At 48.4% G+C, this 17,349-nt stretch overlaps 3 protein-coding genes across 11 annotated transcripts in view; 2 read left to right on the top strand and 1 right to left on the bottom strand.

The window, feature by feature from the left end:
* The window catches only part of LOC308657803 (cyclic AMP-dependent transcription factor ATF-7), a 106,056-nt gene extending 95,491 nt beyond the window's left edge, over positions 1-10,565 (top strand). For 2 of the 5 annotated variants that reach the window (XM_081309908.1, XM_081309909.1), the window contains exon 11: positions 1,990-7,783. In XM_081309908.1, coding sequence (XP_081166034.1) covers positions 1,990-2,207 — 218 coding nt within the window. In that variant the 3' untranslated portion in view covers positions 2,208-7,783. The other 3 variants (XM_081309906.1, XM_081309907.1, XR_014024067.1) reach the window with 2 other exon arrangements.
* NPFF (neuropeptide FF-amide peptide precursor) lies at positions 10,236-11,116 on the top strand (the record flags this gene model as incomplete). Its single annotated transcript, XM_081309944.1, has 3 exons — positions 10,236-10,565; positions 10,691-10,812; positions 10,936-11,116. The coding sequence occupies 3 exons, from the start codon at positions 10,236-10,238 to the stop codon at positions 11,036-11,038; spliced, it is 555 nt and encodes a 184-aa protein (XP_081166070.1). The 3' UTR covers positions 11,039-11,116.
* Positions 11,117-11,346: 230 nt separating this feature from the next.
* On the bottom strand, positions 11,347-16,821 carry TARBP2 (TARBP2 subunit of RISC loading complex). 5 transcript variants are annotated; one of them, XM_081309939.1, is made up of 9 exons: positions 16,306-16,815; positions 15,595-15,764; positions 14,766-14,868; positions 14,090-14,185; positions 13,292-13,364; positions 12,963-13,080; positions 12,547-12,674; positions 11,912-12,113; positions 11,347-11,765 (listed from the first exon to the last, which is right to left on the bottom strand). In XM_081309939.1, exons 1-9 carry the CDS (start codon positions 16,356-16,358, stop codon positions 11,608-11,610), a joined length of 1,101 nt encoding a protein of 366 aa, XP_081166065.1. In that variant the 5' UTR covers positions 16,359-16,815; the 3' UTR covers positions 11,347-11,607. The 5 variants fall into 5 exon arrangements, with proteins under 5 accessions (XP_081166065.1, XP_081166066.1, XP_081166067.1 ...); XM_081309940.1 differs by lacking the exon at positions 16,306-16,815 and adding an exon at positions 16,059-16,187; XM_081309941.1 differs by lacking the exon at positions 14,766-14,868 and having other exon boundaries at positions 14,090-14,168; positions 16,306-16,821.
* Positions 16,822-17,349: the final 528 nt, after the last annotated feature.

The raw sequence follows: 17,349 nt of genomic DNA, 5'->3' as shown, positions 1-17,349 counted from the left end.
TTAGCTGAGTAGCTAAATGTGGTAGTCTATAAATCAAGATAAGAAAGCATTTCAAGAAGTTTAGTGATGCTGGGGATGTGGCTTAGGCGGTAGCACGCTCGCCTGGCATGCGTGCGGCCCAGGTTTGATCCTCAGCACCACATACAAACAAAGATGTTGTGTCCGCCAAAAACTAAAAAAAAATAAATTTAAAAAAAAAAGAAGGGGGCTGGGGATGTGGCTCAAGCGGTAGCGCGCTGGCCTCGCATGCGTGCGGCCCGGGTTCGATCCTCAGCACCACATACCAACAAAGATGTTGTGTCTGCCGAGAACTAAAAATAAATATTAAAAATTCTCTCTCTCTCTCTCTCACTCTCTCTCCTCTCTCACTCTCTCTTAAAAAAAAAAAAAAAAAAAAAAAAAAAAAAAAAAAAGTTTAGTGATCAACTATTTCAAATCCTGTTGATGAGCTAAGGAGACCAGAATTGAACATTTTTTCAGTATGTGGCCTATAGGTAGAAGTTTCTATTCATTTCCTGCAAACACTCTGACAGTAGACAATCCATTAAACTACTTATTTGTTACAGCAAAGCCGTTTAGTTCCTGTGTGTGGTATTAACATTATGGTATGTACTTGACACAAACAGATAAGATACTTTCCCTACCTCTCTGACTCATATAGAGTCATCATAAACCCATGAAAGAGGTAAGAACAGGTATCCCACTCAAGGAGCCCCAAACTTCCTGAAGGTAACAAAGAAGGCCTCACAGAGGCCTGAAAAACGACTTAGGCCATTTATCAAGAAATCAGAAATATAACCACCTTTTGGAAGTTGGTCCTTATTCCCACATATCTGTTTAAGGAGCCATTGAGACTGTCTGATGTTTGATAAAATTCTTTGACCAGTAAGCATCATGGAAGATACCTTCGTATGCAGTTCAGATATTGTATTTAGTAGTAAAATGTTATTTTCACCTTAGGTGGAATAGTGTACTTCAAAATATGTTTGTTTATTATTATTATTATTAATTTGGTACAGGGGATTGAACCCAGGGAGTGCTTAACCACTGAGCAATATCCCCAGCCCTCTTCCCACCCTAACCTCCCATTTTTTATTTTGTTTTTGTTTTTAAAGAGACAGGGTCTCACTAAGTTGCTTAGGGCTTAAGACCTTGCTAAGTTGCTGAGGTTGCCTTTGTACTTGTGATCCTCCTGCCTCAGCCTACCAAGTCATGGGATTATAGGCATGTGCCACTGAGCCTGGCTTATAATAAATATTTTAAGTCATTAATGGCTAGCTAATTGATAGTCAGGTATCCAACAGATTCCTTTTAGTTTTGCATGTCATTTGAACCTTGGCCAAGTACTGGCCATTCATAACATCATTTGATTGTAGCTTTATATTTATCAGATTTACCTAGGGTAATCTACCTGCTAAAGAACATTAAAAATAATGGAATGGTTTGGTTCCTTTGGGAATTAATACAAGAGGATAGCTAAAAAAAAGATCGATTTTAAATCACCTTTAAAGAGGAAAATATTCCAAATAGCATTTTGAATTATACAGAGACTCAAAAGTCAGTATAATTAATATGTTGGGGATTCACTTTATTGGGATAGTCAGGTTAATTTTGGCTTAGTTCTTGTTTCCCTTCTCACAACTTCCCATTTCCTTGCCCCACTGATGACTTATAAGCCATCTGGGGTTTCCCCAAAAAGAGATGAGTTTCATTTTTCTTTAGACATCTTTGGAATTATGGCAAAAGGTATAGTCCTGTCTGTTTCCCTGTTCTGTTTTCTTTCTTTCTTTTTTTATTATATTTTTATTAGTTGTTGATGGACCTTGATTTTTGTTCACTTCTTTATATATGGTGCTGAGAATTGAACCCAGTGCCTCAAACATGCTAGGCAAGCGCTCTACCACAGAGCCACAACCGCCCCCCCCCCCCGCCCGCCCCGTTCTGTTTTCTAACCACTTGCTCTCTGCTCTTTGCCTTCCTTCCTGGCAGAAAGCCCCAAGGAAAGCTCAGAGCCAACGGGTTCTCCAGCCCCTGTGATTCAACACAGCTCAGCAACAGCCCCTAGCAATGGCCTCAGTGTTCGCTCTGCAGCTGAAGCTGTGGCCACCTCAGTCCTCACTCAGATGGCCAGCCAAAGGACAGAACTGAGCATGCCGATACAGTCGCATGTGATCATGACCCCACAGTCCCAGTCTGCGGGCAGATGATGCCTCCCCTGGTGGAGAGGTCCCCAGCCAGAGCTCGCCCGCTCAAGAGCCAAGAGAGATGTCATCTTATCCTCTCCCATCTGCCTTGGATATGGCAATACGTAGCGGGGGGACATTGTATGTTGTGAGTATGGACAGATGTGGGGCTTTTCTCTTTAGCAGCATGGTCATGTAAGTTTGACATCTGTACTAGGGTTCTCCCAGCCCTGGAGCCACATAGATCATCATCCAAGAGTGGGGTTTCTGATGTACCCACAGCCAAAGGCTTTTCCAAATGGTCCGAGCAATCATCCTTGCTCCATGCACGTGTACCTGTCTCTTTTAACACTAACCCTTGCACTTCTAGATTTGGGGTTTCTTAGTTTCCTTTCTTCCCACTAAGCTATGGCTCTTATCTTCTTGTTCCTTACCAGCATGCCACTTCTTGCTTGATAGAGGGGCTAGATCTGATGGCATATCACCTGCCATCCTATCCCCAGCCCCACCACAGACTCAGGACTTGGTCTCCCAGTAGCCGCTTATGTATGCCTTTCCCCTTCCAAAATACTAGTGAAAGCATTCACTTATGGAGAATGTAAGGTTACCTTTGACTTAATGAAGCAGCAGTATTTTCCAGCTCTTCTGTAAGCTTTATTCCTCTACCTACCAAGAAAACAAACAAAAAAGGCAAAAAGAAAGCCCCAAAATTTCTAGTCCTTTTTCATCTGTTTCCAGAGCTGTATGGGTACCTCTTTTTGTCTCTTGACTTTTCCTAGGTCTTTCCCACCTCCCACTAAGCCTTGGCAACTTCATCTTGTGGCCTTATTGATTGATATTGCGTGGCAGTGAAAAGGGAAAGAGCCTGGGATCCAATTGGTGTTTCCCTCTCACCCTTCATCCTCCTGTAGTTCCAGTCACCAGGGCAAACAGGAACAATGCAATTTAAAGCTTTTTCCATCAGGTTACTGGATTAACTGATTCTTTTGTTTTACCAGTTTACTGGCCAAAGTATGTATATTGTCACCTTTGGTCATGTTTTTGCTCCTGCTCTCCTTCTTGGTTCCCCTGTCCCTCTGCTATAACTAGTTCAGATCATCCCTCCTAGAGGTGTCATGTATGGGGACTCTTGTATTCCCTTGCTGTTGTTCTTCCTCCATCTCTTAGCCTCACAGATTTCTTTTCTGAGCTGTCTTGTATTCACCAGAGCCCATCACCCTCTGGACTACCTTCTCTCAACTGGTTTCCTAGCCTAGCCACTAGGTCTCCCTGGTCCTCCAGAGTTATTCTTTAACTCATTTCTATTCTATGCCCCTTAAATGCGATGCCTCTCCATAGTACAAGCTCCAAGACCCTGACACATCATGGCAAATGTCCTCAGTGGCTTTTCTTGAATATAATATTAGATGGAAGGAGGAAGGACAGAGGGAAGAAGCAGCAGAGGGGCCCAGGGTCTGGCCTGCCTGGGAAGTTGTTGACTGTGACTCTCATCAATTACTACTTTGAAGAGTTGAGTTGCAGGGGAAGAAATTCATCCCTCTTGATCCTCTTTCTTCACCAGTAGCCTCCTCATCTCCCTTGGCTCTTGAACTATGCAATATTTACCAGGGCCATAGGAAGCAATCCAAAGCCAGAAGCCTACTGATAGACAGGTCAGTTTTAATAGCCTTTCAGTATGAAACCCTTCTAGTTGTCCCAGAGCCACCTTCTGCCATCTGCCAAAGCCAAGAATGTCCTTTTCTTCACCTCTTCTGCCTTCATCTTAAATACGTATACAAAATAACTGCCAGCCTCCTTTTTTATTTTGTCTTCCAAAACTGGCTGCCAGAGAGGAATGAGAAAATGTTTTAAGCTACAAGATTCCCATTTCCTCAGTGATATACTGGTGAACCCGTCAGGTGACATGTTCTGCTGCATTTATTTTAAATCTCCCCTCCTGCTTTTCAGTGTCAGTGCTGAACAAACCACACCTGGTGAAGACGAAGGAGAAAAAAATATGATTTTCTCATCCACTACCACCAGGGACCCAACAGGAACTGCCCCTGAGGTGATCAGACTAGCAAATGTCATGGCAGATGGTCAGGATACAGGTTACCACCTGCAGGGACTTTGCTTGCCTTTAAAGATTCACAGCTATAACTTTTTCTCAGGACTTCTCTTTTAGATGGCTGCTCCCTGGGAGTTTTTTCCTGTTTTTGAGTCTTGTTTCATTTTTTATTGCCTTGATTTCCCAGTTGCAGCCTTGCCCTAAAGCATGACTGAGTTTATGGCTCCTAAGGAGCTTTCATCAGACCCTTGACTATTTTTCTTCCCCCTTCAGTCAAGTGTTTTTAAAGTTAAGAATCAGTTTGTCATTGCACACATGCCCCACCAATCTGTCCCTGTGTTGGATGGCTGTTTAATGCAGAGGGCCTTTTTTAGTTTCTTAGCCCCCATGTCAAATTCTCTTGAGTCCCTTAATTCATTTTTTGTCAGTGAAGAGGCTAGCATCGGGGACCTAAATGAGGGGCATTGCCAGAACTATAGTAGTGAAATGGCACTAAAAGGAGGAAGGGGAAAGACAGAACCCCAGACAGCAATTCAGTTGGTCCTTGGTCTCACTAAGAAGACAAAGCACCTGCTCATCCTGAAGCTTTCTCTTACAGTCAAGGGGAGACACTTACCTTGTTATTGCTGTCAGCCATGTGGTCACTGTCCCCTGATCTTTGCCTTCCAGACTTACCTGGACCAGAACCAGATATCATGGAGGTGTCACTTAGCCCTTCTTAAGTACTGTGGCCTTTCTAGGACCTAGGAAGGACACTTTCAGAAAGGAACTGAGAATGTGGATGGCTTGGGACTCTTCCAAGTGAACCCAAGACTCAGGCCTCCCACCTCACTCCGGGCTAGGAAGTGGTGAGAGCTGGTTTGGTCTGCCCTGCTCCCTTCAAAATAGCTTGCTCAGAGAAAGCCTCCCACATGACAGGGGAGGACCAGAAAGAGTATAGCTCCTTTACTTATTATTTCCTGTTGGTCAGGCATCCCAAATCTGGCTTCCCTCTGCCTCCACTTTTCTCCTTGGCCCTAGGCCATATACTATATGGGATGGTTAAGAGTAGCTGGGCCAGCTGAACTTCACCTTGCTGCCTTCCTTTCCTATCCCTGTTCTGTAGCTGTTGTTCCTTTCTTGACTCACCAATCCATCTTCTCAAGGACCTGCTTCCAGCACCACCATCCTGGGAGATGGAGTGCTTCACCATATCTGTGCACCATCTACAGCCTGAATCACCAAGCAGATGCCAAGAAATCTTTCCTGTTTCTGAGGCTCTCCTGCTTCACACTGAGAGGCTCGGGAAAGGTGCTAGCCCCAAGGTAGCTCTCCCCAACAAAAAAATAAGTCCCCTTTTCATAATTTCCTTCCCATCCCCAAATTATTATTCCCATTAATATTGTACATTATGTACACAGGAAAGAAATGATTTTGTTTTTGTTTTTTATTTCATAACCAGTCTGTTTTAGAGTCCAGTCCTCCTAGCTGTGTCACATATGCCTTTGCTAATGCTTTCTCTCCTTTCTTTAGACTTATGTTTGGAGTGGAAGGTGTGGAGGAACAGAATAGGTGAGGCTCCTAAGGCAGATTAGAGCCTACAGCCTCCCTAATCATCTCTCTCATGAAATAGAACTGATTTCTCTGTTTCTGTATGCACACATGAATGTGCATGCAAACATAAATCCCCATGCACTCACTCTGGGGTGGTGACCCAACAGGAATGAATATAGGTGGCAGCTGGCCAACATTCCCATCCTCTGCACCAGTTGAATTACTTCTCTTTGGGGTAAAATCCTACCCCAGAATGAGAAAAGGATGGAGAGAGTAGGGCAGATTAAGGCAATTTATGTCTTTCTTAGATGCAGGTTTGCATTGTAGCTACAAGGGTTTATTTTTTTAATGGGGAGCTAGAAGCACAGAGATAACTCATCCCAGCTACTGATGAGTGATGCACTAGCTGTAAGTGGCCACAAATAGTAGTCACAATAACTTTACATTAAGTTTGTGGTTCTCAGAGTATGACCCAGGACCAGGAGCAGGTGTATCACTGTCACCTGGAACTTGCTAGAAATGCCCATTCTCAGCCCAACTGAGATCTACCAAATCAGAATCAGAAACTGGGAGTGGGTTTCAGTAAGCACTCCAAGCCCTTCTAATGTGCACTGATGTTTGAGACTCATCACCTTACGGGCAATTTGGGAGCTTCTTACAGGACATGGAGAATTATTTTAAATATTGTCCTCTGCCTTAGCACCAACATATTTTTCCATTTCTTCCAGTCCCTCCCTCAACTCCCATTAAAACAGTCACCACCACCACCACCACATCACTCATCTCAAACTAGGTTTTCTTCCTTTTAGTCTTTTCTGTAAAACCTGTCCCTATATTGGTCTAGACAAGAGTTGTCCCTGTTCCCTTGCAGACTGGTCACTCTGCATTCTTGATTACATTAAGGACCAGATGGAGCTTTAGCTGCCTGTTCCTCCCATATACATGCATACCTTGCAGGCAGGGAGGAGTTGAGCCTCCAGCCCCATCAGTGGAGGCTGCTGCATCCTGATAATAGTATCTATGGAGAAGAAAGTTTGTATCTATGATTATATCTCTGTTCATCTATATATTTTTGACATGTAGCAACACCTCTCTATCTCATCAAGGAACTCAACTTGATCTGGGTCTCTCCAGTCTCTAGTGGTGGACCCTGACAGGTGGGAGGATGCAGTGCTACAGGCAATTTTGTTACAAAACTATCTTTCCCCCTTCCCCTCCATCCAATTCAGCATGACCCTGTGAGCAGGCTCTCACACTCTTTGGGACGGGGCTGAGGTGGGGCTTTGCTCTCTTCTCTGTGACCATCCCTTTGCCATTTAGCAGTTATTCCCCAGCCATGCCTTCTCCCTCCTCCCTCCCTCCCTTGCCCTGACATATATTGTGCCTTATTTATGCTGCAAATATAACATTAAACTATCAAGAGAACCACTGGTTTGTCTGATGCTTCATTACTCTGACCTACAAATCCCATTGACCGTCTGGGTGCGGTGGTGCACACCTATAATCTCAGCGGTTCAGGAGGCTGAGGCAAGAGGATCATAAATTCAAAGCCAGCCTTAGCAAAAGTGAGATGCTAAGCAACTCAATGAGATCCTGTCTCCAAATCAAATACAAAATAGGGCTGGGGGTGTGGCTCAGTGGTGGAGTGCCCCTGAGTTCAATCCCCGGTACCAAAAAAAAAAAAAAAAGAAAACAAATCCCACTGACCATTGTTCTGGGGACTCACTGGGCTTTCATATCTGCAAGTCTCTTCTCCCTCCCACTTCTTAGGACAGAAGGAGCAGGGATTCTTGTCCCTACTTTTAATACAGGAGCGGTGCAGCCTCCAGAAGGCTGTAGATTTATATAAATTACACAGCATGACCAAAGACACAGAGCTCAGATCTGTGGACTGGCTCAAAGATAAGGGCCCTTGGCATCACAGAAACATTCACCTGTGAACTTAGTGTTTGCTTTATGTGAATGGAGGATGGGAATATCTGAAGGCAATTGACCTTATCTTTCTCTTTTGTCCCCACCTTGCCCTACCCCCAACAGTTGGTAAGTTTTCAGCATGGCTGGGGAGTGTACACACAGAAAGTGAACCTTTCTATGGCAGAAGGGCAGTATGGAAGTGGTTGGTCTGGAGATGAAGGGAGATTTGCTTAGAAGTTGCTGAGAGCTCCCAAGAAGACAGATAATGCTAAGAGAATAGGGGTTGAGGAGAAGGAACGGGGAAAATCACTAACAATTCCATGCATCTGTCTGTTCTTGATAATTTTCATTGGTAATAAGAATAGTGCCAGGATGACAAAAGAGATAGCAGGTGCTGCTGAGATTTCCCTTAGGAAAAGAATGATGTATGAAGCTGTTTGTGGCTGTTGTTTGGTAGACAGTTGGCATATACAGGCCTCCATAGGAGAGTGGGAACAGCAGCAAAGGCCTTCACTGTATTGTGGTCAGAAGCACATGAGAGACTAGGGAAAGGTGAGAGGAAGTTGCTGAAAGTCAAATACCGGGACCCAAATTGCAATGTCTTGGAGGTAGGAATGTGACCCTGAAGGAAGGGCAGTGTACTAGTCTAGGATTAACCCATTCTGACTTCTAAACAGAGATCAGTCTCCTCCATCGTAGATTAGGAAAGCAGCTAGACCAGCCCCTTTTTGAATGCAGCCTCAGCTCAGACCCACTTGTAATTTGCACTCAGGAATATTAGGAGGGGAAGCAGCAGCATGGTGGGTATTAAGTGCCTGCTCTGTGCTAGGTGGAAATGGTATGATGCTTTGCACTCAAGTCATTTCCTGTTCACAACAGCCTTTTAAAACTGAAGGAGTTGCTTCATTTTTATTATTGATGAACTAAAGTTTAGGTAAGTCAAACAACAAAGAGCAAGAGCAAAGATAAAAACAGTTCTGTCTGGCCCAGAGCCAGTTTGCAAGTTTGCAGTGCCCCACCCAGCCTTGCCACCCTGCTCCTCTGGATCTGTCACATAGGAACAAACAAGGACTGTGACAGAATACAGAACCAGCCACCCATGGATTTGATATTCCCTTTTAAGAAATGAACTACAAGATGTAATTATGGTGTCAGTTTGGTATTTAGAACCAACCATGAGACAAAGCTTACAAAAATGTTTATCTGAATTTAGACTACATTAATAGGAATATTAATGTATCCTATATAAAACATCCAGATCAAAACCTGCTCTAATATACAAATGTATAAGTTCCAAGATGCCTTGCTTCAAAGAGGGGAGCACTTCCCATTGTGTAAAAAAGATTAGAATGGAAGAATGAAATGTATTTAGACACTAAAGATATTCTGTGAGGCCTAATGGAGCAAACTAAGATACCCACCCGGTGGATGCCACAGGGAGACTGAAGCCAGCTCAGCATAAGGATAAATCTATCCAAAGACTCTCTCAGGAAATGGTAAGTTCCCTGGGTCTGGGGTGTGAAAGTAATCACAGCTAATGTTTTGAGGATACCTGCTGCTTGCCAGATCCTGTGCTGGATGGATTACAAAAGGTATCTTGAATAATGCTTACCCTAGGAAGTAATTCCTTTTAATGTTCCCATGTTAGAAACCTGAAGTTTATAGAGGTAGATAGCTGGACCAGGGCTGAGTCAGAGACCCATTATGCCATTCATCATAGGCTGGAACCCCAAACTGGAACCCGTGCTCAGGAAGGGATTCTACAATTAGCAGGAAACTGCACCACATAATAAAAGTGCCTCCCTGAATAGTCATTATTCTGACGTTTCCTAAGGCAAGATTCATGTTGCCTTGCCTCAGTAGGTCAGAGCCAGGTAGAGGCTGTACTGGCCACAGGGAGGTGAAACAATGACAGTCCAGCTCCACAGTATCCTTCTGCTGCCATTAAGAGTCAGGGCTTCAGGACCTCTCACCCTCCTAGGTTCCTCCTTGAAAGAGCTATGTAGAAAAAGAAAATGACTGGACCTGGTAGTAAGGAACAGTGGCCACAGGGTGGCAGCAGAGCTATAGCTGCAAAGGTCAGTTCCCAGGAAGAGTGGAGGGGCAGCGCTGTCTAGTGAAGATGGGTCTGTCCACAAAGATGTGAAGCCATATCTGCTCTTTGGGCTCCAAAACCCCATTAGTCTCCTGTATCTCACTTTTCTGTCCACAGTCAACTCTCAGAGTAGTGATTCCAGATTTAACCTTCCCAAAGGCAGGGGTGTGACTAGGCTATATGATTCTGACTGACTGCTGACCCAGGCAGGGAAGGGACCAGGCTATATCACCCTGGCCAACTCTGACCTGGGTCCTTCCCACTCTCCCTCCCATCCAGGACATAACATCTAGCCTTCTTGACAGGAGTCTGTCTATGCTTAAGTCTACAAGTTAGGAAAGGAGTGATCAATTGAAGCTCTCCAACCTGTTGAGGGATTGGGGATTCTTAAGGCCCCGTAGGGCCTGGCTCTGACAAAACATCTGCAATAAATGATGTTTCTTGAGCTCTGGAGACAGGATTTATGCATCTAATAAAGTCTATAACTCCAGGCTTAGGGGCTGGGGGTGGGAGACTTGAAAGCAGGGAGCCCCAGGGGACACACGAGAGGGGATCCCAGGTGGCCCTTAATAGAGCCGTGCATTTCCATTGCCTGTCTAGATTCCCCCTCAGGCTGCTGTTGGGGGTGGGGGATAGGGGTACAGCAGGTATAAGAGGCTGGTGTGGCTCTAGGAGGGCTGATGGCAGCATGGATTCCAGGCGGGTGATAGTGCTGCTGGTGTTGCTACTGTTAACGGACTGGGGCCATGCTGAAGTACCAAGAGGCCAGGATGGAGGAGACCAGGTCTTTGTGGTAAGTGAGCACCCCATCCCCACCAGCCTCCTTCAATTTGCTCTTAGAAGCTACCCCTTTCCCCTTGTATCTTTAGTGTCCAGGGCATTTGCCCATCTTCCCTCCCTGCCACCCTCTTGCTACAGAAAGAAGACAATGGACCCAGCTCACTGCAGCATGCCCAGACCCCTGGGTCCCTCTTGCGCTCCCTGCTCCAGGCCATGGAGAGACCTGGCCGGAGTCCAGCCTTCCTGTTTCAGCCCCAGAGGTGAGTCTGAAAAGTAGAGGAGCATAGCAGGGTCTGGGAAGGGCAGAAAAAGAAGAGAAAAGGGAAGGGACTCAAGGAGGGAGACTAGAAGGAGCTATATCTGAGGATGAATCTCTCCCTTAGGTTTGGCAGAAATACCTGGGGACCCTGGAGCAACGAGCAACTGAATCCCCGGGCTGGAGAGTTCTGGAGCCTGGCTGCCCCTCAGCGCTTTGGGAAAAAATAAGTGTCATCCCTTGATGTGTTTGCATGCAAGGCCCAAAGTGCCATGTGTCCCCCCAAATAAAGTGGTTTGGCTTCTGAATCCATGTGTATCTAGCTAAGACTTTACAGGGCTGGGAAAGAGCCTGAGGCAAGGACCACCAACCTCTACCTCCACCAAACCAAACTCCAGCCATTGCAGCTGACAAGGCTCCCAAGGCCACTACACCACTACTTACTTCCTGCAAGACCATGAGAATGGGGGCGGGGGGCAGTAGAAGAAGGATGTGGTGCTGACCCCCACCATCCACATTACTCAGGGCACAGAAAGAGCAGGGTTTAAGAAACCTAGGAGCAGCATGTTTATTCTGGACTCTAGTAGAGCCCCCTTCCCACTTGTCATCACCTATAGGTAGACACTCTGGGCTGGTCCCTGGCTCCTTGCCCTGTGCCTTCTTCAGCTCAAGGCAGGCAGTCTTGTGTCAGAGGTAGAGATGGCACCTCCAGAAGGTACCAGAGCTGAGTGGATACGTGGGCCCAGAGGCAGAAAAAGCAGGGAGCAAAGAGTACACATCCATGAGTCCATCTGAGGCTCTACTTGCTGCCTGCCATGATCTTGAGGTACTGCAGGGCACGGCGAGCGGCCTCACCTCGGGCTGCCTCCCTGGTGGTTGCAGAGCCATGACATACAGTGGCTGGCTGGGTGGACAGTTCCACTAGGCACTGGCAGAGACCACTCAGGCTCAGTTCCTCTGTAGACCGAAAGGAAGAGAGGCAGTGTTGGATGGGGAGGAGCACTGGGCTGGGGTACATCCACATCATCATCATCCCCTCCTGATCCCCTTATACTAGCTCTGATTCAATCCCCACCATCCCCTGGCTCCCCAACTAGTCATACCAATATCCAGGTAGCTGACATGGAAGGCCTGCTCCTCAGAGAGCTCACTGAGAACACTGCAGCAGGCAGAGCCCAAAGCACCTAGGGAGCCCAGGGAGCAACTGCGAAGAGACAGGATCTTCTCTCCCACAGAATTTCGCAGAGAATCCCAGGTGCAGCCTGGGCCCCGGTTGCGAAGTCCATCCAGGCGGGAGCCCACACCCTGACAAGATGGGAAAAGTGAAAAAGATGTAGCCAGGGGCTGTGGAACCCAGGCATTCAGTCAGTGTTCAAGAAAAGAAAAAAGCCCAAAGAATGCCTCTTCTTCCAGCTGTCCTTCCCCCAGTCAGTCCCTACATAGCATCCTCTAACTTCTAGACTCTGGACATGATGGCCAGGCAGCTTTCTTCATCCCAGAAATGGAAGCCTGCAGTTCCCCACCCCAAGCCAGCTCCCCCACAGCACTCACCAGTGAACCACGAGTCGAGGCTGAGGGGGCCTCAGAGACCCAAGGAGCCCTAGGTCTGGTAGGAAAATTGGAGCGTAAGCACACCCAGGACTGAGAAAGGCTTACTCCCAAGTCACAGAACCAATGCCTGGTGCCCTGCTGAGTCATGGAAAGTCGACCATGTCCCCGGCCCACGCAAGACACTCACAATGGAGAAGTGATCGTCATCAGGCTCCGCCTCATTGCCGTCCCGGGCATCCAGAGGCACTGTGTGCACTCGAAGCAGCATTTTAGCCGCTGCATTACGCTTGGCCAGCTTTTTAGAAGTGCCACTGCCTGTGCATGGGAAGAGGGTTGCTCGATTCTAACTCCCAACAGACCTGTGCTTTCCACCCACATGAATGTCAGTGAGAAAGGGGAGCTCAGAACCTGCCCATGCACCCAAGAACCTGGTCAGCTGAAGACGGGGGGAAAGAGGGTACGAAGAAGGTAGGAGAAAGAAGCTGAGTCAGCAACTATGGAGCAAAAAGAGGCAGGGTGCAGCAAACTAAAGCCAGGAACTGCCTTGTGTCAGGGTTGGAGGGCTGTGGAATAGGAGCTGAGAACCCCTTTCTGTCCAGTTACCAATCTCAATGAAACGCTCCACTCGGCAGGTCATAGTGAACTCTTTGCGGTGGGCTGGCCCGGATTCCTGGGTCACCGTGTACTCTGGCAATCTCCAGCCTTTCTGCACCACCAGCTCCTTGGAGAGGAGACACAGGGAGCACAAGGCCAAGTGAGAAGAGACTCCCTATATCCACACTGGCCCTTACCCAAAAGCCTCAAACTCTAGATGACAGGAAGGAGGGGTGTGGAAAGGCCTTAATACAAGGTAACTGCCCCACCCACAAACTCTTGCAGCCCCTGGTTGAAGGGAAGACAGGCATGCATGAAAAATGAGGATGGGGGCACACCTGCAGCGCACCAACGGGGTTGCACTCAGACTGCTGAGGGGAGACAGGGGGTTGCATCTCCATGGGGGAGCTCCTGAAGGAAAAAGGGCCCAGGCCAAAGCTGAGAATGGTTCCTTCTGGGGCTACCCACAAGCCCAAGTCTTAACCACTGCTTGGTTTTCCCATGCCATCTCCCTATTTCTGGCCTGCTTCCTCCCACTCCCCCACAAAAGAAGTGCCCTCTAGGCCCAGGTGCATTTAGATTAAAAAATATTTGGTTATCATCTCCCCAGGACGGTGGGAGAAGGGCTGAATAGCTAGTCCCAGAGCAGTTAATGGATCTCAAACAGAATCATCAAATGGTCAATCCAGAAGAAACTGTAGACTACAAGACCATTAAATATCATCAGACTTCATCCATATTGCTATTTAAGAATCATAAATTAAGCCAGGCATGGTGGTGAATGCCTGTAATCCCAGTGACTTAGGAGGCTGAGGCAGGAAGATAGCCAAATTCAAGGCCAGCCTCAGCAACTTAGCAAAACCCTGTCTCAAAAAATTTAAAAAACGGATGTAGCTCAGTGGTAGTGTACCCCTTGTTTCAATCCCCTGTATCCCCCCCACCAAAAAAAAAAATCATAAATTACCTCCTGTCCCAAAAGCTTACCAATTGGTGCAAATTCTGCAAGCTCTTGTCCCCAACTATTCCATTCTTTGCTCACTGTCAGGCTTCCTCACGCCTGACTAGCCTAGCTGAGGAGCCAGGAGCCAGGACCTTCTCCTCCCCACCCTTTACAGCAGTCAGGGAACACAAGGTACCTGATTAAGACAGTGGATGGAACAGGAGCAGCAACTGCCACAGCAGCAAAAACCGGAACCTCCTCAGGCAGTGAAGAGTCTGGGGGAGAAAAAGAACTTCCCGAGGGGAAGGGGGTCTTGGATTCACACCCAGGTGCAGGGAGAATAGAGGGGTGGGGACTCAGGTCTCCTGATCTGCCCATGCCTTAAGAGAACTTCTCAACTGAGCCAGACTCAAGAGACCCAACATCTTCCTCCTGGGATGCTTTGCTGCCCCTACTGGCTCAAAAAGACTGAGAAAATGTCATCTTAGAAAAGAAGTCTCTTCCTACCCAAGAACCATGGGAACAACAAATTCCAACCTGAGCATAGAAGAGGGAAGGACATATTTGCTAATAAGAGGAAGCATGTAAGGGAGCAACTCCTGTCAACCTCAGCCTCCTCTCCCCACCCCCTCCCTCCCTAAACCCAACCCCAATTACAGCTATAATCCTGCAAAGGGGCTGGCTATTCCCCAGAGAATTCTTCACAGCAGCAGAAGCCCTGGAAACACTCTGTTTGGGTCCAGAGGAAACTCTTGGAAGGGGAAAGGTCAGGGTGGTAAAGGTCACCAGGCCAGGCTCAAGGAGAGTGGAAGGTGGTACAGGGCCTGGGTTCCTGGCAGGACTTCTAGGTGCCTTGGCTGTTCCTCCCTCACCTGCTGTCCTCCAGGGCCGGCTCCAGCATGCTCCCCCCTTTGAGGTGTTTGAGGGCCACCTCAGCTGCCTTGTGCTTGGCTGCTTTCTTGCTGGGGCCCTGACCTGAGAGAGGGGGTGTGGGCAATACTGGAGGTCACTGAAAGAACAGAAGAGAAACCAGCATCCCAGTCTCTTTCCTCACAGCCAGAGGGAGTCAATCAAGTTCCTCTGACCATCCTCCCCCTGCCCAAGACTAGAACGGTTCACTAACTGCTGGAAAGAAAGGCCCTTATCTTTCTATTAGCTCCTAGAATTATGCCATGCCAAGAAGGAATTCTGAGCTCCCTTTAGGTGGAGACTCTTTCTCTGCCTTACTTCCCTCTGCAAAGTACTTTCTTTTCCCTCAATAAACAGCTGGAACAATAGAGTAGGCTCTACAAAGCCCTACTGTGCCACTTACTAGACATATGACATTGTCTATGTCCCAGCCGTTCAATTTGATACTCAGTTTACTGATATTCAGATATAGAGCCCGGCATGGTAGCTCTCACTCCCCCAAATATCCACTGAAAATGTAAAGTATTCTCTCCTTTTCCTCTGGGGTGATGGGGACCTGCCAGATCCCCAAGACAGTCCTACTCACTCCTCTGACTTCCCCAAGTCTACCCACTTCTCATAATCCTGTTCTGCCACTACAGTCAGTGGCTTTTCCCCTGGAATCTCTGTAATCTTGAAATACCCTGAAATCTTACTGGCCTTGGAAAAGAGGACTGTGAAGAGAGACTCCACGATACAAAGCAATGGGCCCTTAAATGCACACCCCAGCCAGGCCGCCCAAGCCTTCCTCACCAGTGCAGCTGGTGTCGCCAACGGTGACCCGGAAGGTGAAATTAGGCTGGTGGGCTTGGCCCTCGGCTTTGAGAAGGTCGTACACAGGCGTCTTCCCTATTCTGGTCCCATACTCCTGAAGAAGGCTGATCGGGGTCTTGCCGGGGTTGGCGGCCAGCATTTGCTCTATACTGGGGTAAGGGGTACAGACCCACATCACACCTCTCCTCTGCACCCACCTGGCCAAGCACTGCCACACGACACCTAGGCACGTTATGGGGGACACAGGGTCCAGGGGACCCCACGCAGAGTGTCCATTGGCTGGGTTCAAATTAGGGATGCAGCTGGGAAAACAGGGTCCACTACCCCAAGGCAAGTGGGAAATGCACTGTTCCTGTCTCACTTAAGGCGAGGGAGGCTGTGCCCCGTGCTGATTGTAAGTGCAGGGACCCTGACACGGTGCAGGCCAAGAACCCAGTACCCACCAAATGCACTGAATGTGGGGGGCATAAAGCCCAGTGCTCCAGTGTAGTCTGGGAACCGAGCCAACCCCTAACTATTTAGAGCTGGAGGCGGTGGCCACTGCCCCGGTGCATGCCGGGAACCACTGCCCACTACCCCAGTGCTTGCCGGGAACAACCCTCAGGCCAGGTGCATGCTGGGGCCGCGGCGCTACCCTTCCGCACCGCCAGACACTTTTCGCTCTGCGGTGATGAGGACAAGGCGGCTCACCTGGGCAGCCCGCAGCCCGTGGTAGTGCCGGAGCCCTGCTCCTCTTCGCTCATTCCCTCCTCCGTCCCTATGGGCGCCACCGTGACTACAGCTTCCACGCGCCCCAGTATTCCGCCGACGAGCTAGGGCCGGGGCCAAGCCCGGAATCGCGGCCGGTAGGGCCCGCCACGGGGCATGCTGGGATATGGAGTCCTCCGCCTACCCTACTTCATGAGTCTCCATCTAGAGGGGAGCTACCCGCCCCACAACCCTCCGCGAGGCTCGCTCTGGCTGGCTGCACCGCCTTCTGGGAGGAGCGGACGCTTCCCGAGCAGCGGGCGGGCTGCACCGCCTCGCCCCCGGGCTGTGAGCATGCGTAGTAGCCGAGAGGAAGTGGCTGGGGGCTGGACAGTGAGGGCTAACTTGCCTTGGGGCCTTTTGAACCCCTAGAAAACTACAAAACCCAGCAACTCGCGCGTCACTCTGTCGCAGCTGTACGGGCAGGGTCAAGCACGCAAAAGATTCAACGGCATCATTGGCTATTCCGATTGCGTTTACTTCTCCTAGGCGACTTTCGATTGGCTACTTGGCCCAGAGGGGCGGAGACAAGGGAAGAGAACCGCCTCCTTGAGGAAAGGTTGTGATTGGCCTAGGAGGCTGCTGGCAGATCCTCCCTCTTCGTGGTCTCGGTGGGTAGGCCTTACCTGGACGCTAGAGGGGGCTGTTCTACCACCACCCCCTTCCCCCAGAGCAATGGGGTTGTTGTAGGTTCAAGTTCATCTCAGACAGTTCTCCCTTAAGTCGCAGCCTAAGCCTAAACCCCTGACCCTCAGGCCACAGTGTCACAGAACCTGCTTCATTTTCCTAGGTTGTTTTTAATCTCCTTACCCTCTACTCTCTAAGCAACTTGTCAGGTTTTGTTTCTCTCCGAAAGCCTCAGTAGATCCACCCTAGTGAATATTTCCTTAACTGGCCAGGAATCTGGGACCCGAGAATCAGGCTGTAGTGGGACAAGAAGAACTATGGTGCCTGGTATTATTCCCTCTGCCCTGAGATTTTAGTCTC

Source organism: Spermophilus citellus (assembly GCF_964194105.1).
Source record: "Spermophilus citellus genome assembly, chromosome: 10".
NCBI lineage: Eukaryota > Metazoa > Chordata > Mammalia > Rodentia > Sciuridae > Spermophilus > Spermophilus citellus.
The sequence above is the reverse complement of the archived record's forward strand: the minus strand, read 5'-3'. Positions and strand labels throughout refer to the sequence as shown.

What these genes read in the sequence shown, in the direction of transcription:
- TARBP2 (XM_081309939.1), bottom strand. Translation starts at nt 16,358, where the DNA reads ATGAGCGAAGAGGAGCAGGGCTCCGGCACTACCACGGGCTGCGGGCTG. An exon ending in ACGGGCTGCGGGCTGCCCAG is followed by an intron (nt 15,765 to 16,305) that starts GTGAGCCGCCTT and finishes CCCTTACCCCAG; the next exon opens with TATAGAGCAAATGCTGGCCG. An exon ending in GGAGCGTTTCATTGAGATTG is followed by an intron (nt 12,675 to 12,962) that starts GTAACTGGACAG and finishes TCCCATGCACAG; the next exon opens with GCAGTGGCACTTCTAAAAAG.